The sequence below is a fragment of the Hydra viridissima genome, unplaced genomic scaffold (assembly GCF_058129835.1).
Source record: "Hydra viridissima isolate aposymbiotic clone 2 unplaced genomic scaffold, HvirCarnegie_v1 scaffold_1, whole genome shotgun sequence".
Lineage (NCBI taxonomy): Eukaryota > Metazoa > Cnidaria > Hydrozoa > Anthoathecata > Hydridae > Hydra > Hydra viridissima.
In genome coordinates this window covers 23536182-23558988 of record NW_028324300.1, presented here as the reverse complement: position 1 = coordinate 23558988, position 22807 = coordinate 23536182, and the positions used below count along the sequence as shown (strand labels likewise).

Sequence of the window (22807 nt, the reverse complement as noted above, 5' to 3'; positions counted from 1 at the left end):
AAAATTTTAATTAGAACTTACCAAGTACAGCATTAAGGAATAAATTCCTTTCTTCATTTGAGTTCTTCAAATTAGGAAGAAATCTCATTAAAGATTTTTTGTTTTCATTTGCTAGTCCACAGATCATAGGCAAACAACTGCTCAACTTATCATTACTCATAATCTCTTCAGTACTCAAATAAACGTGTGCATGAACCGAAGCACAAAACTCCATTAAAGTGAGGTGAGCAAACTGATATTGATAACCAAGTTGTGATTCAACTCTTTCAATGAAACCCAAAAGTTCATTTTCAACTTCATCAAAGTCATTGACAATACCTTTCATTTCCTCTTGGGAGAAAATAATTTTACCTTGATTGAACAACTCCCAAGCAACTTTACAAATTCTTAAAACATGTTGCTTATTACTCTCACTTTGCATCATACTATAAACTGTTTCATCAGTTTTAGAAATGTGTTTTTGAAAAAAGTATAAGAAAATAGAGCAATACAACTCAGTCATAGTGTTGAAGGAATAAGAACCACTTGCAGCAATAACTGCACACATTACTGATAAATAAAATGGAACAGATGCCATGGCTTTAGCATAGAAAGACTCTTTAAGAACCCTTTTAATTGCTTCTTTTTTGTCGTCATAATTTTCAATATACTTATTAACTCCCTCATCATTTAAACCCATTATCTGAATGGTTAACTTGTCTGTACATTCTCTAACTTTATATTTATATAGTGATATAGCTCCAACTCTTCCAGCAACAACACATTTGTGTTTTTGAGTATTCAATGCTTCTTTTAACAAATTAACAATAGGTTGTTTGCTTGGATTAAGTGGATTACTCTTTATCAATTCATCAATGTGAGCAAACTCATCCAACCCATCCACCACAAACAAAATGGAAAAACGTTCACAAACATTGAACTCTTGAAAAAGATCTTTATAGAAGACTTTTAACAGATCATTTATGTTACTGATATTTTGATGTTGATTTAACTTTCTACATTCAAGATAAACCACAAAATCCACATTTTTCCATAATTTACCATTAGCCCAGTCAAGTAAGCACTTTCTGAGCAAACAAGTTTTTCCAATTCCAGCAATACCAGATATCAAGAGTAAAGATAGTTCTTTTGAAAATACTTCATCAAACTCGATTGGCTTATAGATCATTTGTCTCTTAAGAAATAATTCTCGCTCAGCAATACTCACAGTGTCTTTTTCCACTTCATCTGCATCAACTACAGTCAATTCAATGAACTTATTTAAAAGTTCAACTTTAGCAGGAGTTTTTACTAAGTGCACAATTTCATCCATTTTTCCATATGTTTTAAGATAAAACTTTTTCAGTGCTTTACACATTTCTGAAAGAACAAAAAAAGAATTTTACTTTACATTTTTAAAGAAACATTTTCATTTTGATTTTAATAAATTTTGTTTCAACATAAATATAAAATAATAAACTAATCTCTTTTTCAGAATTCAAAAAATTGTAAAAATAAAAATTAATTTATGATTTTATGTATATGTTGAAAATCCAAAGATAGTTTAAAATGGATTCCTAATACACATTTATTTTAACAAATAACTGAGAATAACTGAGGTGGATTTTATATAATTGCTAGCATTTTATATTTTGTATTTTATCATATACTACACTTATTTTTATTTGTTCAACTTTCATTTTTATCTTAATCTTACACTACCTTTATTCTTTTAAGTAAAAGGTATACAAGCAAAGTTATAACAATCAATGAGAGATTTAAGTTTTACAATAACCATTCCAAATTTAAAACAATATAAAAACTTCTTTTATAAAAAGCTTGGCTTTTGCAGTGTTATAATAATAATAATAATAATAATAATAATAATAATAATAATAATAATAATAATAATAATAATAATAATAATAATAATAATAATAATAATAATAATAATAATAATAATAATAATAATAATAATAATAATAAAAATTATTGTTATTATTGTTATTATTATTAGATAAAATTCTATTACTTTTTAAGTGTTGAATTTTTTTCTGGTATATTTCATTGTTAAATGTTTATTACATACTAATTATTGTTTATTATTAAACTTTTAAAACTTGTTAAATTAAAAAAATTTTTTTTAAAACTACTTACATAAATTGTGTGACATTAATAATAATAATAATAATAATAATAATAATAATAATAACAACAACAACAACAACAACAACAACAACAACAACAACAACAACAACAATAATAACAATAATAATAATAATAATAATAATAATAATAATAATAATAATAATAATAATAATAATAATAATAATAATAATAATAATAACAATAATAATAATAATAATAACAATAATAATAATAATAACAATAATAATAATAATAAAAATAATATTAATAATAATAATAATAATAATAATAATAATAATAATAACAATATTAATAATAATAATATAATAAAAATAATAATAAATAATAATAATAACAATATTAATAACAATAAAAATAATAATAATAATAAAAATAATAATAATAATAACAATAAGAAGAAGAAGAAGAAAACGAAGAAGAAGAAAAATGAATGTTTAAGCTGATAATTCTAAGATTAAGTTATGCTTTGTTGAAAAAATATGTAAATTTTAAAATTTTCAGATGATTGCTTAAGTTTCCTCAAATTATTGTTCATAACTTGGTTGATAGTAGGATGAATCGAATGGATGAATGTATTTGAAGAAAAGGAAGTTTTACTAGATACTAATTTTGATTTTTTTTATCTTAATTTTTTTTTATTTTGAAGTTGATACTTAAATTTGAAATTCTCCTTGCCTTTTTTTTTTTTAAACTATATTTCAGTACTTATGTTTGCAATTTTTTTTTTAGTATTTAATATAACTTTTAAATTAAAAAAAAAAATTTTTTTAAAGAATTTCTTTCATTTTTTAAAAAATTATTGTTCTGATTAAAAAAATTTTAAGTTGTATTTGAATTATTTGAATTTGAAATGAAAAATGAAAAAAAAATCTCTCTAATTACAAAATTTTGGGGAGAGTCATCAACAAAAACACCCAAAAAAAAACCTTTGGGGGGATGGTAGTACATACCCATAGGATATCATAACAAGTGATTTTAAAATCAACAATTACCATACGTCAGAGAAATTAGCATTTTTGTTTTTCTCATTACTGGCTAAATTTCAAAACTATCTTTTATTACTAAAAAGCTATTAATTCATCCAATTCTGAGTTGTTTTTTTCAAAAATGTGTATTGTGTATTGGCTTTTGTAAATGTGTAAAAACTAATTGATTTTATTGGTTTTGTTGGAAAGGGAATCAATGATATTGGTGCTTTAAATAAGTAATAAAAGTTTATAAAAGTTAATAAAAGTTTATTTTGTAGCAAACAGCTCCATCTGCAAATAATAAAAAAACTGCATCACCTGATGAGCTGATTCAAGCAACAAAAGGAATCTCTTTGGCAATAGCAAAAGTAGTAGCTACATACATACATTTTCTAACTTTGGAGAAGAAATTCAAAAATTTTACTGAAACCATATTTTTAGTTTTACTAACATTGATCAAATAAACTTTAGAAAAATTTAAAAGTTTTTTCAACTAATTTAGTATACATAAGCTTAAGTAATTATGAAAAGAAATTTATAAATTGATAAAGTTTATGGCTTTAAATTTTTAGGTCTTTAAATTTTTTTTGGTGATTGTCTATATATGGAATCTTGCCAGTAAAAAGTTTCATAATTTATTTTAACTGTCATACATACATACATACAATCTTGGTGTTAGAAAAAAAGTTTTTTTTTTTAGTTACATCTTTTTTCTGAGCAATTAACCTTTGCTGCTCGTTTCTATCATTTAAATAACAATATACTATAACTATCTTATTACATAACATTCATGTAGAAGAAATTATAAACAATTTTAGATATTTTGACATCAAATATTAATGCTTATTTGTTACATTTAATTTGATTCACTCTTATATTTGCTTCTTGTTCACAATTTAAACCTATGTGTAGGTCTTTAAATTTTTTTTGGTGATTGTCTATATATGGAACCTCGCCAGTAAAAAGTTTCATAATTTATTTTAACTGTCTACCCTACTTTCTATGCCTACGAAGTGAATGTAATTTATCGTATTTTTTGAAAAAAGTGATATTTTAACAGGCTGCTGCAAGTGCTAAAATAAATTTCAACACATAATTTTAAATTTTTCCGCAAGTGGTTACTCTAAGGACACAAAAATAACAAAAAATTGGCACAGCTTGTCACTTAGAGTATTGAACTGTAGCGCATTAAAGTTTCCAAAACATTGTCTGATACTGAGTTAATTAGCAACTTTGAGGTACAAGAACTCAAAAACTGTTTAAAACCAGTCCAAAACACCTGCAAAAATAGATAATTTGGGTGATAAACTATTACCATAACAAATTTCAGGTGATCATCTATTTTATTTAAAGAGTTATAATCTGTCAAAAATCAAAAAAATCTACGGTGAGCTCCAGATACTCAAATTTTGCAGATTTTGGTCTATATTGATTCAATTATAACTTTTGAACGGTTTGGTGAATCATGCTGAAATTTTCAGGATTGTATTTTTTTCATAAATACTGTGGGTGGTCAAAGCTTAAAGTAAATTTGAGGTGGTAACCTGGGGCACTTTTGAAAAACTAAGTGATTTCATATGGAATAACCCAGCTTGGTTTCCAAGTTTAAAAAAAAAAGTTTCAAAACATTTTTGTGCCTCAACATCTGTAAAACATGCATTTTTTTGTTAAAAATATTTTAAAATATAAATAAATGAGATAATTTTCTATTTATTTCTTTCTTTTCTAAACAAAAAGAGTATATTATATTTCAAACAGAACCTGATAACCATATGTATTCAAAATATTAATTTTCCTAAAATCAATATTTGCCCCGTCCCACTAAATATGCTGCTTTTAGTTTGATAAATTATAAGAAAGACCATACGGCAAAGGGCCAATAAAAGAAATTAACTTGTTATTAGTGTAAATGTTTGATGTGAGTTTACTGAATTTATTAGTATTTGGATTCAAAAATTATGCAATTAAAAAAGATATGTAGTATATGCCAGGTGTGAGTTTTGTAAAACATTTAAAACAAATCCATTGTAAGAAATATGACAACCAAATCATATTATAGTTGAACAAACTGTTTATGCTGCATAAAACAAAATAAAATGGCAATTTCTTATATTAAAACATGCTACAGGGCTTTATGCATCTTGTGGTGAGCCACATAACTATTGTTATGCATATTCTCAGCAGAAACTAATCACAAGCTGGATTAGGAAGATGCAGTCATTTTGTCAAACTTTAAGTTGTAATTGAATTATTTGAATTTGAAATGAAAAATGAAAAATAAATCTCTCTAATTACATAACTGTAATTTGGGGAGAGTCATCAACAAAAACACCCAAAAAAACCCCTTTGGAGGGATGGTAGTACATACCCATAGGATATCATAACAAGTGATTTTAAAATCAACAATTACATACGTCATTACCATACAACACAGTTAAATAATTGCAGTCCATGTTTTGGATGAAGTGCATGTCTCTTGAATTGTTGCCATTGAGGCTTGAAGTTTGCATGAAGAGCTTCAGTGGCTTGTTCACTGTATATTCCAAGACTTTGATGACTCAGAGAGATGAACTGAGCCATCTGAAAGAACACAGTGTGGACCTTTGGAGTGATTGAGAATGGAAGAGCAAGGTGTGCAACTTTGAAGTTCTCAATGTATTCTTGAAAATTTTGTATCCAGATGGGTTCCAAAGCATGCTGTAACTAACTCATCAAATTGCCTGAATGCTTCAGCATATGGAAATGCTGCACTTACAGCTGCTGCTTCAAAAACTTGCTGAAGAATATCAATATTTTTCAACAACCTTTGACAATGATTTCCATGAAAATGTCCTCTATGAAATGGTTGGAGGGGTATGTTTAAAACCTCTGGCCATTCTTTGGCCTCTGGCCAAACTTTGCTCAGACTCTTGAAAAGGTGGCTGACCACACCCATCAGTAGGTGAAGTACCATTGGTGGTTTTGCTTTTAGAATGAGTATTTCATCTGAAATATTGAGCAAGGGCATGTTGATGACATTTCCAAAGCATTAAGCACCCTTTACATTACTTCCTTCAGCAACAAAAGCTTGGTGAGCCTTTCTGATGCTTCCAAAGGTTCTCAGTGCACCACATTTTTCAAGGTTTGAAGAGTCTGAATCACACCAACAGCAAGGATGTTTGCTAGCATGAGACTGAAGTCCACAAAGAATGTTAGCAACTTTCATGTCACAAGACAAAACAAAGGAAAAATCACCAATATTGGCAAGGTTCAATAGGTTTTTAATGTTCTCATAGTTTTCTACTATTCCTTCAGAGATTGCTATAATCAGCTGTTTCTTTACTCCAGAAACTTTGAAGGAAGAACTACAAAGCTTAGGAGTCTTCGGGATGAGACTGGTTGGTTCTGGGACTACCTTGATAATGCCCAGACTCATCTTAAGAAAGTCACCTCCACCATCAAGTCCAATCTTAATTAGGTGTTCCTCGGAGACAGATCTTGCTGATACCTTAAATTGAAGAAGGCTGCCAATATCATTACAATGAACAACATCTCTAAGTAGGTCAATGTCAGAACATTTGATTTTAGTGACAAAAAAGTGATCTTTGAGCAACTTTCCTTGCTCTGCAAATTTCCTAGCAAAATATGGCTAAAAAATATTTTGTTGGCCTGCAGAGTTAAGAGTTGAAGCAAGTTGTTTCATCTGGTTGTTGGACAAACCAGTTTTAAGTTTACACTTTGACTTACCAATTTGGCAAATAATGCATTCACATGCAGGAGAATTTCTTGTTGATGGCTTCACAACAATTGAACTGAAATCATACAATATGGGAAATGGCTGTGATGTTTTTCCCTCATCAATTTTTTGCAGAATGAAACAACAATTTGTGCACATTCCATTTGAAAGATGATCGTCATTAGTCTAATGGTTTTGGAGAGTGTTTTTCTGCTTATCAAGAAAGGTGTTATACTTCGATCACGTTTTGACATTCAGAGAATGCAAACTGTGTTTTGATACTCAGCATGAGTTTCAGCAGAATTGGGCAATTTAAATTTCAGCAGAATTGGGCAATTTGTTAGTTCCTCTAACAAAATTTTATCAATTTTAGTTTGAATACTAGAACAAAACTGATGAACTTAAAAAAATGTTGTGGATTAACAAGAAATCAAAACAAAACTGATGTTCAACATTAGAGATGTGGTGGGTTCTAGTTTAGTAGAAAAAAAAGCAATTTTTTTTGTTAGAGTTGGAATTTTTAAGAATGTTTGTTGTTATTTATTCTATATTTACAATAAAATATCAATATAAGCTCATAAAAATGTTTTTACTTCTTAAAACCCTTTGAAAAAAATTCATAATATAAGCATTTTTACTATAAAATTTATTAAAATTGAAATTTCCTTCTCAGATGGTAATGGTTGATTTTAAAACCACTTGCAATAGTATCCCAAGGGTCCATATTATCACCCCTCCAAAGGAGTTTTTCGGGTGTTTTTGTTAATGACTCATCCCAAAATTTTAAAACTGTGGTTTTTTAACATTTTATAAAATAAAGCTTATTTATAATTTTTTTTTTTTAAATATTTTTTTGATCCTTACATAACATTGCTTTTACTCTTTTTTCATAAAAATTGATTTTACTTAAAAAACAATTTAACTCAAAATTATTCAAACTTTATTTGGAATCAAAAAATGCAACATTATTTTTTTACTTTATTTGTATTTCTTTCTGCAAGTAATTTTATTTCTGCAAATGTATTTCTTTAAAAATAATTTCTTTCTATTATTTGTTATGCACTTTGCTGCCCCTATCTCTCTTAAAACATTGTAAAAATTATTATAAAAATTTTAAATGCAAATAATTACAGAAAAATTATTATTGAAGAAGGCAATATTATATTAAATCAAGTAAATCAACTTCAATCAAGTTTTATTAATTTTCTTACTTTAGCACGGGTAACACTAACACTAAGCATATTCAAAAGAAAGTAAGGGTTAAAAATGCTTCTGCAAAGACTATAGAATTATTTAATTAATCATTAAAAAAACTATTCAAAAAATTCAATAATTTAATAAAAACTCTTTTTGCAAAAACCAAGCAGGGTTGGATTTTTTTGTCAACCTTGTCACTCTGAATTGTAAAATTCTTTATCTACTTTATTTTCACATAATAATACCCAAGTTGACTGAAATTTACAGAATTTTTTTATTTATTTATTCAATCTCCTCAAATGTCTATGTTATCCTGTTACTGGGGGTAACAATATGATATGCATACAACTACATGTATCAGTGTTGTGCTTCAAATTTCAAAGTTTTAATTCACTATGAAATTCACTATGAAATAGAACATCAAAGAGAAAGATTAAAATTTAAAATGTTTTTAGTATTTTTTTGTCATTCTAAGACTAATATACTATTATATCTTAAAATAGTAGATATTGGAATAATATTGGCTATTTAATATATAAAAAATTTTATATTTCAAATGAACAATATTATTCTGATATTAACTCTTTTTCTTATAACCAGATAGTAAGTTTGTTTCACAAAACAAAAAGAACTCTATTATTACAGAACTCTATAAACATAAGTTTTTATAGAAGAAATAGAAAAAAAAAAACATTACTTAATTTAAATTTAACATGGAAGATTCAACATAAAAAACTCAAAGTTAAAAAATTTTCTTTTAACATAAACAAAAATTTTAAAGAAATAAATTCTTTGAAGGAAAATTTGAATATATTAAAAATATGAATATTTAATTCAAAAATCATTTTAATTTCACTAACAAATATGAAATTTAATTTTAGATGTAAAATTAATTTTATCAAAATTTTATCAGTTTTATTGACAAAAATATGATTCATTCTTAATAAAAGCTAAAAGTCACAGGAAAAGGTTTCTGTTCTCATGTTGTTTCAACAACTTTCTATTGTGAGAGACAATTTGTATTTTTATTTACACTTATTCGTTAAAATATATCTTTTTTAAACAAATGCTTTTTAGGTATTTATATATAAATTTATATTTCAATATTTTTCCAAATATAGAAACTTTATATAGACATTCTTAAAATTTCTATATGTTAAGTATCACAGTGTCTGCTGATACATTACTAAGCAAAATTAATTATGTGCCAGCATAAATAATTTTCTATAACTATGCTTATACATATTGCTTACAATTAATTCATATCTAAGTTACTTTAATTGAACTTTGTATATTAAAAAAAAATTAAAAACTTGTATAAAATAAAAATTACTTAAAAGTAATATCTTTGTCAGCTAATTTAATAAACAATCAACTGACAAAATAGAGTTTTTTAATAGCAAAAACTTTCACTTTGAAAACTTTAATAAAGATGTTAATATTAAAAAAATGTATACATATAAGAGTATACATAAATATACAAACACAATTAAACTTTGTCTACAAATATTCAATATTATGATTTTGCTTCAAAAGTAAAATGATGAGAGTTGGTAAAAGGAAAACATTTTATTTTTGAAAATCAAGTCATTAAAAATATTGTATCTGTTACTACATGAAAGCCATGAAATCCTATTGCTAAAAAAAATATTGAATCATAAGTTGAATCAGAGAGACAAAAAGGAGTTTTGAAATGTTCAAAATATTGTAAAGTTGTAAAAGTTCTTCCTGAAAATGCTTTGTTAATAACAACCAATTTTAGTTTGTTTCAACTTTTCAATTGAACTGCGATGAGAACAAGTAACAGTAAGCTATGAAGATTCAAGTTTTGCTGTATTTAAAACAGGAATAAAAAAAGGATTTACAAGAAGTATTTGCAAAGGAGGCTAACAAGTGTGTGTAACTATAACTACTATAAAAATATCAGATAAAATGAATAAAAGAAAAGATCTCGTCAACCTGTTTATAACAATTAAAAACAGAACAAATATAAATCATAATCAAAAAACTTGATTATTAAGATGAAAAGACAAGACAACAACAAAATATAATTTTAAATATAAAACTCCAAGAGCTCAAAAAAGAACTGGGATTAAGTGGATTGATGAGTCCTTGTATTAATGTAAAATTACACAAAAATTAGTACTAAATTAAAATTTTAGTTCAGCAACGAGTAAAAGCAACATTTGATACAATCAACTTATTTTTAGTATTGGTAAAACTAAAGCATTTTCATTTGTAATAGCCTACAATCTACATTAAAATCAATTTTTGGAACCATGTAAGAATCAATTTTTGGAACCACGTAAGAATCAATTTCAAAACTAGAAAAAAAACCTAAATGTATTGAACCTATAAACATTCATAAGATCAATATCACTGATGTCCATTTATAGTTAATTAAAGCTCTATGTTTTCATCTCTTGAATGCATTAAAAAAAGAGTAAAATTATTGAAATTAAAATAACCATGGAAATCAAAACTATTTCCAAAAACATCTCTTGCAATAAAATTGTACTAAAATATGCATCTATGAAACAACCCACATCATTAAATAATCACAACTAACAGATGTGCTATCTTGGAAAGAAACTGAATATATTCAAAAATACCTTTATGTATAAATTTTGGATTAAATAATATACAAATTTATTAAAAATGTAAAAAGGTTTCATTTATTCAGTTCAGTTATTTACATTAAGTTTTTTAAACTCATTTAAAACTTTTTTTGTAGTTTTTTTGAAAAAGAATCAAGTTTTATTCCATTCTTACTAAAATAAGAAATTAATTTTGTCATTTTTGATAGAAAATTTCCCATCTTATGATGGAATGAACTTTTGTAAGATTTTAAATGTTAAACAGACCCTTAACAACTACTGTGGTGTCCTAAAATAAGCAAGAAAACGTTTTTTTTTTAAAAGTGTTGCACATCTCATTTTTTTAAATTTTCGCATTACTTAATTGACATTTAGGGATCCCCAAAGGTTCATAAATTATATATATAGATTTGCAAAGTTTAAGTGGCAAGTATAGAAACTCAAAGACAGTCGATTTTAGCGAAAATATTTAGTAAACTAGAACTTTTAAGGCTCGCCTAAATCAAATAAGCATCTTTGCTATTACTTAAATCTTGAATAAGATAAGTTTGCGTAGCTTAGTGGGTTGTAAAATGATTATTCGTAAAGCGTCTCAGGTTCGATGCGAGGATTGCGCCGCATTTTCGAATTTTTATTCTTTTTCCGGAAAGTTGAGTTTTTGTCTTCAAGATCGGTTAATTCAGCGTTTTCAATAAGCATACAAATTAAAATGTTTCATTAATCAGTAGTTGAACCGAAATTTAATACTCAGATAGAATAAGGTAAGAAAATATTACGATGAAAATAAAGTTAGAAAATATTACGAGCAGATACTTAATAAAGTTAGAAATGTTAAATCTCTATAAATAAACGAATATTAACACTAGGCTAGAACAAGAAGACTTAGGAGAGAAAAACATTGAGAAAGGTCAATATCAAAACGAATATTGACACAAGGCTAGAATTAAGAGATGCAGACTAAAAATACCGTGATATAGGTCAATATTAAAACGAATATTGACACTAGGCCAGAAGTAAGTGAATCAGGCTAGAAATACCGCGACATAGGTCAATATTAAAACGAATATTGACACTAGGCTAGAATTAAGAGAATCAGGGTTGAAATGAACTGAGAAGGGTCAATAGTAAAACGAATCTTGACACTAGGCTAGAATTAAGAGATGCAGGCTAAAAATACCGTGAGATAGGTCAATATTAAAACGAATAATGACACTAGGCCAGAAGTAAGTGAATCAGGCTAGAAACACAGAGGGATAAGTCAATATTAAAACGAATATTGACGCTAGGCTAGAATTTAGAAATTCCGTGATCTAGGTCAATATTAAAACGAATTTTGGCACTAGGCCAGAAATAAGAGAATCAGGCTAGAATCACACGGAGATAAGTCAATGTTAAAAACGAATATTGACACTAGGCTAGAATTAAGAGATTTAGGCTCAAAATACCGTGATATAGGTCAATATTACAACGAATATTGACGCTAGGCTAGAACTTAGAGATATAGGTTAGAAATTCCGTGATATAGGTCAATATTAAAACGAATATTGACGATAGGCCAGAAATAAGATCATAAAGCTAGAAATTCATTTAAATAAGTCAATATTAAAACGAATATTGACACTAAGTCAGAAAAAAGAGATTGAGGCTAGAAACACCGTGATATAGGTCAATTGTAAAACGAATATTGACACTAGGCTAGAAATAAGAGAATCAGGCTAGAAATACCGTGATATAAGTCAATGTTTAAACGAATAATAACACTATGCCAGAAATAAGAGAATCAGGCTAGAAACATAGAGAGATAAGTCAATATTAAAACGAATATTGACACTAGGCTAGAACTTAGAGAATTGAGTAGAAACACACGGAGATAAGTTAATATTACAACGAATATTGACACTAGGCTAGAGCTAAATTAATCAGGCTAGAAAACACTGGTATTAGTCAATAGTAAAACGAATATGGACACTAGACTAGAACTAAGAGAATCAGGCTAGAATCATACGGATATAAGTCAATATTAAAACGAAATATTGACATTAGGTTAAAACTAAGAGAGTTATGCTAGAATCAACGGATATAAGTCAATATTAAAACGAATATTGACTCTAGGCTAGAACTAAGAAAATATTGACACTAGGCTAGAACTAGGAGAATAAGGCTAGAAAACACTGATATAAGTCAATATTAAAACGAATATTAACACTAGGCTAGAACTTAGAGAATTGAGTAGAAACACACGGAGATAAGTTAATATTACAACGAATATTGACACTAGGCTAGAGCTAAATGAATCAGGCTAGAAAACACTGGTATTAGTCAATAGTAAAACGAATATTGACACTAGGCTAGATTTAAGAGATGCAGGCTAAAAATACCGTGATATAGGTCAATATTAAAACGAATATTGACACTAGGCCAGATGTTCCTTATATGGGCTATTTGGCAGTCAGGTGCAGGCGCGTCACTTGCGCAAAATAACTTTTTCATCTATATCATTTGTTTTAAAAGGAAAAAAATTAGTTTTCATCTATGCGAGCCTTGCATTTGCTGTGGACATCTGTCTGACAGTATATTTACTAATCCTAACCGGATTGTTTGACGGTCTGAGGCATGTGCAACATGTGGGCTTAGAAACTTTTTCATCTGCGTGTGTCTTGATTTTTTTCATCTACGTGAGTCTCTAATTGACTCTGGACATCTGTCCGTTATTATTATTTTTACTACTCCTAATCATGAGGCTTTTGCTATTTCTTCCCTGAGGCATTCACTGCTCGGTCTTGACCAATGTATGCAAATACATATTAAATTATTCTTGCAAACCAATGCCAAAAAATCAATAAAAATTCATTGTGTGATAATCTTCTGAAACTTTCTACAAATTAGTGATTATCCGACTGTTGATTGTTTTTCACCATTAGACATTTTTTTATCATTAGAATTCAAATATGTTTTTCTATTTATTATCTATCATCTTTACATCAATAGTCTACAAAACAACACAATTGTAGGGATAGAGCTTTTGGATGAGTTAAATGTTATTTTATGGTGCATCAACAACTAATCAAGATGTGAACCATGACTGAAAGTAAATACCAACTAGAAGTTTGTTAAATTGTGGGATTCTCTTCAGTTCACAACCCACTTAATCTGAGGAGGGTACCTTGACTTAACCAGACCTACAGTTAGTAGGAGAAATTTTGTACAACTATCAATTTGATGGCCAAGATAAAGTTAGTCAGCAATCAGTGCCTTTATTTTCTTATTTTGGCTGTTACAAGCAGTGATTAATGTTGTTGCAGTTGTTTTTGATTTGTAATGGATTAGATTAAACCATTTTTATTTGAATCTTTTAAAAAGTAAGATCATCATGTCAAAGAACATGCCCAATTGATGGACTATAACATCTAATAAAAGCACTTCAAATACATGATGGCAATGAGCTGAGTTCAAAAGCTGTCTCTAAAAGTGTGGAGGTTCCATTAAGTCTGGCAATCTTTCCTATTGCCAAATATGGGTGAATGGTTAGATAAATATTTCAAATTCCAAGTCATTTTTTTTAGCTATAGTCTTTACAGTGCGTTTAATTTTCTCAAATAAGCCTTTTTGCTTTATTTTTTTAAGTATTTGTCCAGATTTTAAATAAAATATTTAACAAGCTCACGATTCTTCAAATGGTAATTTTTTAATTTTGTATTTAGACTCTGTTAATTTGTACAGCTGGGTAATAATCCTGATGAGTTTTTCCTTAACCACTTTATAACTTTTTAACATTTTTAGGCAACTGTTTTTTGCTGGCTTGAAATTCTTCCCTTATCTGTTTTGAAATTTCTGTCATTTTTGGTGAACTGTACTTTTTGAAAGTATTGTAGAAAATGTGCAGCAACCTATTTTGTTAATCATAGATGCTAGTATCACAATTGATCTATAAACACTTTTATTTGATTAGATTTAAAACAGATGAACACAGTTATATGAATGTAATAATTTAGCAACATAATCATAAATACCAAGCAAGCTATACACTGGTTCAATAATATATATGGATTATGGGTATAACAACAAATAACAATGTAAGAAACTAAGTAATAAATATTTTCAAGTATTAAGAAACACAAACGATGTTTACATGAAAAATGTCTGCCTAGTACCAGGTCACATGACAATTATATTTACACCAAATGCAGGAAATGTCAAGTAAGTAAAGATTAAAATGCTACATTGTAAAAAATCATGAATCTTGACAACTTTTTATGACTATTTATGCTTGGAATCTTACTTCCTTTTACAAAAATTCTGTTGTACAGTAGACTCAACTATTCAAGAGACTTTTATTGGTTCCAAATAACCTATCATTAGAGAAACCTGTAGGGCTTAAAAGAATTTTAATTCAGGTATATCAAGAACAATTTGTACCACTCTTACAAAAACTTCATGACCCTTTGGGATGCCCAAAATGTTATTTTAAATCACTACAAATTTGCAGCTAAGGAACAAAAATAATAATTTCTGGGACACTCTTTAAAACTACGATGTTATTAGGGTACTTTAAATACATAAATACTTAGGTAGCTTTATATTTGATAGAACAAAATTTTCATGCTATCTTTAAGGTAATTAAACATTCAAACTGTTTGTGTTGAAATAAGTTTAATATCTGCATATGTTGAATGTCTTAAAAAATGTTGAAAAATATTGCTTATTCTAAGCTTGATTTAGATTTTCACAAAAAAAATTCTTTTTTCAAAAAACAATTCAAAAGACTGCTTTTTTAATGGGAAAGTTAATCATCTTTGAAATTTGAAATGAAAAAAGAGAAAAACTTCCTTCTAGAGAAAAACTTAACTTTTTGAATAAGTTTATATTCAGAAGTTTTTTAATTAGAGAATTTTGTTGTAAAATAGAAATGAGACTAAATTTTACTTTTATTATTACTCATTTTATAATTTCATTAAAAATAATTAAAACTAATTACTACTTTCCTCAAAGAAAATAACTAAGTTTACTGTTATTATAATTTTTTTCAAAATAAAATTTTACCATTAAAAATTTATCTGATTTTAAGCTTAGTTTCTTTTTGTTTAAATCATAATCTCATAAAGAAGAGTTAGATCTTTGCAAATTCATAAAGAATTTATGTGTTTATGATTTAAACAAAGAAAAAAAATTTTTACACTGAACTGTATTTCACTCATCATTATAACCTTTGTATTAAAAAACTGTATCTTTTTTTTGTAAAAAATTTCCTTAACTTTTATAAAAAAGCTTGTACTAATTCAAAGAATTCTTCAGAAGTTGTATTTGCTGGTTGGGCTATTTCAAAATCCATAGAAAAAGATAACTCAATGAATTGTCTTTTTCAATTGATTTAGTTGGATAAAATCAAGTCCTAAAAAGTACGTTTGAATATATTTATATTTGGTAACTGTCCTTTAAAAACTTTTACTTGAACATCACTTTTTCATCCATTTGAATTTTTAACCTTCATAGAAATCATTTTAACTTAATTCTATATTATCTATTTGTCATAGCATTATATAAGAAAATAATAAGGTAATATAAAAGAGCATTTTAGTAAGAGCTTCTAGTGCAGTTCATTTAATTATTTCACATAAGGCAATAGACAACTAATAAATAATTCATTGATAATAAAAATGAGTTTAAAAAAAAAAGGTAAAATCAGCAAAAAGAAAAAAAAAATCAAAATTGAAATTGAAAAACAAAAACATTTCTTTATTTCAAAATTATGAAAAAATCATTTTTTTGTTACAAATTCGATGACTGGAGTTAGAAACTTATTTTCAGACTATAATTTATGACTGGTCAATCTCAGGTAATCAACTAAATCACACTTGTACAATTTGAAAGAGAGAATGATTGTATTTACTGTAACCATCATAATGTCAAATGCTTTATATACCATTATCATAAAATTTTCAGATGATTTTTTGCTGATATTTTTTTGGCTGTGGTATTGTTAAATTTATGCCAATAATAAAATTTTCATTGAGTAAACATTTTTTATGCTTAAGTTAAGAAAAAACATTTTTATTTTGTTGTTTTTTATAAACAATTATTTATTTTATATTAATTTTACATTTAAAAAATATTTGTTTATTCTTTTTTTTTTTTTACTTTAGTTATTAATAAAAATAATAAATACATTAAAAATATTAAAAAGACTAGAAATAATAAAAATAATAGTAGCAATAGTAATAAAAATAGTAATAACAAAATTAACAACAACAACAACAATAATAATAATAAATAATAATATAAATAATAATGATAATAATAAATAATAATAACAATAATAAAAATAGTAATAATAATATGAAGAATAATGAAAATAACAATATTAATTAAAAAAACATTCAAACAGTAACAGTAATAATAACAAAAAAACAACAATAATTAAAATAACAGCAATAGTAATGACAATAGTAATAACAATATTATCTTATGTTTAAAAATATTACAATGTGATCTATTAAAACTAAAAATATCATAACATGAAATATTTCAATATGATGGTGATAATAGTATGATCTTATGTTTACAAATATTCAAAAAATATTCAAACAATAAGATGTTGCATATTGCCAAACAACTTATACACAGCTAACAACAACTTACTTTTTTTTTCTGCAATGGATGGCTTCAGGGGGTTTTCTGTCTCAAATGATTTATCTAAAAAGTATATTATCAAAAATGAGCAAATAATTCAAAAATTTGCTTGTGTAAAAAATAACTTCAACTTCTTTTATAAAAAGCAAAATTTATAAACTGTTTATAAACTTCAGAAAATTTTTAGATTTAGAAAAAAAAAAAGAAAAAGAAAAAAAAATTCTACAAATTATTTTACTTCAAATGTGTTAAAAAAATAAGTTTTTACTTGAGAACTTTTCCATCACTCTTATCAAATCTAATCTATTTATCTTGTACATTGCGCTTACTAAAGCCTCTAATGTAGGAAACTTTTGTTGGTTTTTCCACACACATAACATTCTGTAAGCCTTTTCTTCTAAATCATTATTTTCAGTGTCTATGACATCAAGCTCATTATCACTGACTGATAAAAAGCGTCCCAAGTTCATCCAGTCTCTGCCAATCTTCGTTTTTAATTGTAATAGTAATTCTGAATTGTCAAGAATATTACCCATTTTTGCTTGATCTTTTAACACAACTTTTTCCTAAACAAGAAACAACTTCAAAAATGTGTTTTTAACTTTTCCAAAACCAGTAGTAAGATTTTTTAGTTTTGAAATGAAAACTATAATTAACATTGTATAAAAAGTATAACAAGAAATTATAAAAGTGAATACAATCTTAATTTCCAACTTTACAAGATACCAGAACAGGAGGCAAAAATGGCTTTGAAAAAAAAGAAATTTAAAATTTTTAATTGTATGTACTCATTTTAGTTTTGTATAAAAAAATTAGAGGTAAAAGTGAGGATGAGGAGGCCTTTAGTGATTATTGTAGACAGCCAATTTTTTTCTAAATACACAACTAAAAATAAAAATAATTTTTTTAAGTTTTGTTAAAACTGCACATTTGTAAACCATAAAACTCCCCTTATTACGTATTCTTCGTAAAAAGAGTAACAATAAGTATAAAGCATAATATGTGTTTTAAAGCATGATATGTAATATAAAGAATATTATAAAAAATATAATTATAAAGATATAAAGAATACCTCATCATTATCAACAGCTGAGTAGTCATTAAGAGTACCATGTCTTGGTAGTCCTGTATTAAAAGATGGTGATGGCGCAGGTTCTGACAAATTATGATCAATTGGTATAAAAACAACTGTTTTTCCACTTTCAGAATCAAGTTGAACTATCAACTGTTCATCTATAAATAACATGTATGCTGTATATAGTTGAACATTACAAATATTACATATATATACACAAGGATTACAACAATAATTGTGATACTATAACAAATAATACAGTGAGCAAAAAGTTATGGTCAGTGACATTTCATGCCCAAATTCAGTGAGTATCTTGATATAAAGATTGAATTAAAACACAGAAAATATCAACTGGTTTGCAAATTAATTACTATAACAAAACTGTAATACTTACTTCAGTATTTACTATAATCGAAAAGAGAAATCATCAGAATGAACTCCTTATAGATGAAGTAAGTTAATTAAATTTTGTTTAAATGAAGGACTGATTATCAGAACTAAAACTAAACCAAAAAAAATTTTCATGGTCACTTTCTCCTGGAATAAACTAATTGTGAATAACAGGCACACATAAAGATGAATGAAACTGAATGTAACAGCATTAATACTTAGAACATAAGAATATAAAATTCATAGGTTCTTGTAAATGAATGTCATGTAAATTTTATTTTCGACCTGAATTTCATCTGTTTCTTTCTAAATGAGAGAAAAACAAAAAGGACAGTACCTTTACTTTAGTAAAAAGTGAGTGTTTTTTAAAATTTATAAATTGAGGAGTGTTGTACATAGAGTATAAATGCCTCCAATTATACTCCATGTACAACAGTGTTTATCATAGATGCATGTTTTGGGATATTTTTCTAGTTTTTTATTGGTTTAAATTTTCATATAGAAGCATAATTATTAAATTTTCAGAATATTTCATTTAAAGTTTAAACTGAGAAATAAAGAATAATCTTTTAATTTGTACATTTGTAAAATCTTTCTAATGCAGACTAGTATAAGATAATAACACTTTAATAAAAAAAAGTACAAACTTTGGACTTTCCATGAAATAATATGCATCATGAACAATCAATTAACTTTGAGGTTAATAATACTGCACTGAGAGATGATATTATCTACAAAGCACTATTTGTCAATATTTTGATATAGTAATTCTTATAAGAGATGCATTCATATTAAGGTAACTTAATGTAAGTACCTTAAACTCTTACAAAAACTACTATTTGTAATAAACTAACTAAGAGTAAATGGTTGCTTAATAGTTTTACTTTTTTATATATATAAAGTTCACTCATGTTTTTCAGTTATTATTTATATAAATATCTTAATATGTATATAAGAGTGATTTTTTTCCTTCTTGTTTGGCTACTGGTAAAAATCATTCTCATTTCAATATAGAAAATAACATTTAATTGTAAATTAATCTTATTAAAACTTTAATTACTAATACTTTTTGCTGACCCAATTTAAACTCCAACATTCAAATTTAATTTTAAGAAAAATATTTTCATTTTTTCTAAAGCGATATTCACTAAAGGAGTTCTTCAATGCTTTGTTAAGATTAGATCAGTTTATTGTATTATAGTTTATTGTTATTATCATTATTATTTGTACAAGTATGAAAACTATTTAACATAAAACTTTTAATGGCTTTGAACGACTCTCATTCTTTTGAATAAAAAAGTAAAAACAATATAAAAGGTTATAAAAAAAACAGGTTTTAAAATATACTACAAGTGAAATAATTACTTAAAAAGATACCATTTATAAGGGCAGATTCTTTACTTATTTCTTCATTTAGTTTTTCTTTTTCTTCTTTTTCTGTTCGAAGACAACCTTCCTCTTCAAATGCTGATAAAACACTAAATTTTTTCATTGTTATCAGAGTACTTTTAATCAGCTCTTTAAACTGCAATGAATTAATATCATAAAGCTTTTCAAGTAATGCTTTCATTTTCATTTGATTGCTATTATTCTCTAGGTCAATATTCTCTAAAATACTGTTAACCTCATATAAACAGGTATAAATAGCAAATTTCTTCCAGTCAGAAGATGCATCCTCAACCAATAACTTAAATACAATTTCATTACTTTCTAAAAATATTTAAAAAAGAACTAATCAAACACAGGATCAAAAATATAAAAGTTAAACAAGGTTTAAAATCAATTTTTTCATTTGCAAAAAAAAAGCAGCTGATAAAAGTATCAACCTAAAAAATTGAATGATTTGAAATCAGTAATAAACATTTGATCATGATGATATTGTTTAGAAAAACATTTACCTAATGCTAACAATAAGTGTTAATGATAAATTACTTATTTTACTTATGAAGTTGGTAACTTTTGTGAAAACTAGGTTATCTCACAGGCTGTTGACAATTTATTCACACTGTTTTAAAATTTATCAATAAAAACTTAAAAAAATGCATTTTGTTGAAATCTAACCTTTAAAAAATAGTTTTAAAATTCTATAAATATACTGAAAAAAAAACAAACAACCAATTCTTACCAAACAAAGCTAGTCTGAACAAAGCATCAAATCTACTAGCAACATTGAGAGAATTTACAATTAACTTTTTGTAATTTAAAGGATCAAGTTCATAGAGCTTGTCTATAAATGCAGCCATTTTTGATTGATTATTGCTGTAACCACAGTCAATTTGTTCAACAACACTGTCAATGTCATGCAGATAAGTGCAATGAGCGAATCTCTTCCAGTCAGTGGATACACTCTCAATTAAGATGCACTTAACTGTTTCATAATTTTCTAAGAAAAGAATCATACTTTCTTAACAGTTATATTATTCATATTTTTAAAGCAGGCTGTTGGAGCCTCAAGATTGATAAAAAATGAATCTAAAATCATTTTCACAAGTGCAAACATTATCAGTTGAACTGAAAGATGTTCCATCTGTTGATTTGTATTAAAAATGCAGTTAGCATAGAGAGACTTAACTTAAAGGCACATGAAGTTGAAAAATACCTCAAGTTATATATAAAATTGTTTTATAAAAGCTGTTTGATGTTTGCACTTGAAAATGATGATGCCTGGATTCACAAAAAGAAAAGAATGTGAATGCCTGATTTTACAAACCCTATTTATCAAATGAGATGCGCTTGAAATGAATTTAAAACTATCAGGAATATTTTCTTAAAATCAAAAAAGAAATTAAAAGTTTTTCTTCAATGAAAGTGAAAAGAAAGCACGCTACAAACAACTATAAAAAAGAATATCAATTCCATTTGGGTTCAGAAATAACAGGTAGTTTTGAAAGACTTGAATAGAGGCTACCTGCAGCAAGTCATTGATCCTGCTAAGTTGCAACAACAAAGAAATTTTTGTAGCTGTTGTAGCTAAATTTAAATGTCTCATATTAACAGTCTTCAAACTTAAATTTAAGTTAAGTAAACAAGTCCTGAAAAACTGAATTTCAGTAACTTCAAAATTTTAAAAAATTGTTACAAAGAAGTAAAAAACCCAGTTCCCTTTTTTACATCCATGCCCTAATAACTTAATTTTAAACAGTAGATAACCATTTAGAGTGTAAATTATGTTTTTCATTATGTTTATATTTGCAAAACAATCACTCAATGCTGCCATATAAATAAATCTTCAGGACAGCAAGCAAATTCTGATTTTGCTTTTTGTACCTAGTTTTATTTACAATAACATTTTTTTCAATCTCTGTGTTTCTATTTATTGTGTACTGAGACAATAAATTGATATATTTTGTATTGCAATATTAAAAAGTCCTTTTTTTCTCTTTTCAAAATAATGCTTTATACTATTATACATCTTTAGAATATATGAGTAACGACCTAATTGAAAATCAGCATTAATTGTATTGTTTAACTACCAGTTACAAAATTGAAAAAGAACTTTGATATGAAACCACAAAAATATGACTCACCACATTTGACAAAAACTTTGCTACAAAAAACATCAAAATATAATCTTACCATCTAATGCCACACCAAATAAAATATCCAACTTTCCTAATGTAATTAGAGCATTTCTAATTTTGTCTTTGTATTGGAATGGCTCAATTTCAAAGAGCTTTTCAAGAAAAGATGCCATTCTAGATTTATCATCCTTTTTATCTTGGTCAATTTGTTTAACAATAGTTACAATGTCAATTAAATGAGTCTCGTATGCAAAACTCTTCCAGTCAGTTGATAAATGTTCGATCAAGAACTTCTTCACTTTTGAAAACTTTTCTAATTACAAGAAAAACACAATCAAAATGAAGGTAGCAAATGTAGAAATTATATAACAATAGCTTCAAGTATTTTAAAATCACAAAATTGAACTTGACAACATCAGTAAAGGCAAAAAAGTCTTGCAATTCGTGGAAAGTTAGTGAGCAGAGAAGTTCTTCTTAAGTTTAAGCATCAACGATTGGGTTACATTTTAATTAAAATAGATCTCTTTAAAATTCTTCTTATGAATTTGTAAACACCATTTCACAAACCT

General features: G+C 26.5%; 1 protein-coding gene across 4 annotated transcripts in view; it reads right to left on the bottom strand.

Moving 5' to 3' along the window:
• The window catches only part of LOC145184141 (uncharacterized), a 48405-nt gene that overhangs the window by 14129 nt on the left and 11469 nt on the right, over positions 1-22807 (bottom strand). For 3 of the 4 annotated variants that reach the window (XM_090076538.1, XM_090076541.1, XM_090076539.1), the window contains exons 3-9: positions 22294-22551; positions 20843-21100; positions 20095-20427; positions 18325-18485; positions 17521-17818; positions 17262-17315; positions 22-1359 (exon numbers count right to left, since the gene is read on the bottom strand). In XM_090076538.1, the coding sequence (XP_089932664.1) occupies positions 22-1359; positions 17262-17315; positions 17521-17818; positions 18325-18485; positions 20095-20427; positions 20843-21100; positions 22294-22551 (2700 nt within the window). The remainder of the gene's footprint in view (positions 1-21; positions 1360-17261; positions 17316-17520; positions 17819-18324; positions 18486-20094; positions 20428-20842; positions 21101-22293; positions 22552-22807) is intronic. The other variant, XM_090076540.1, reaches the window with a different exon arrangement.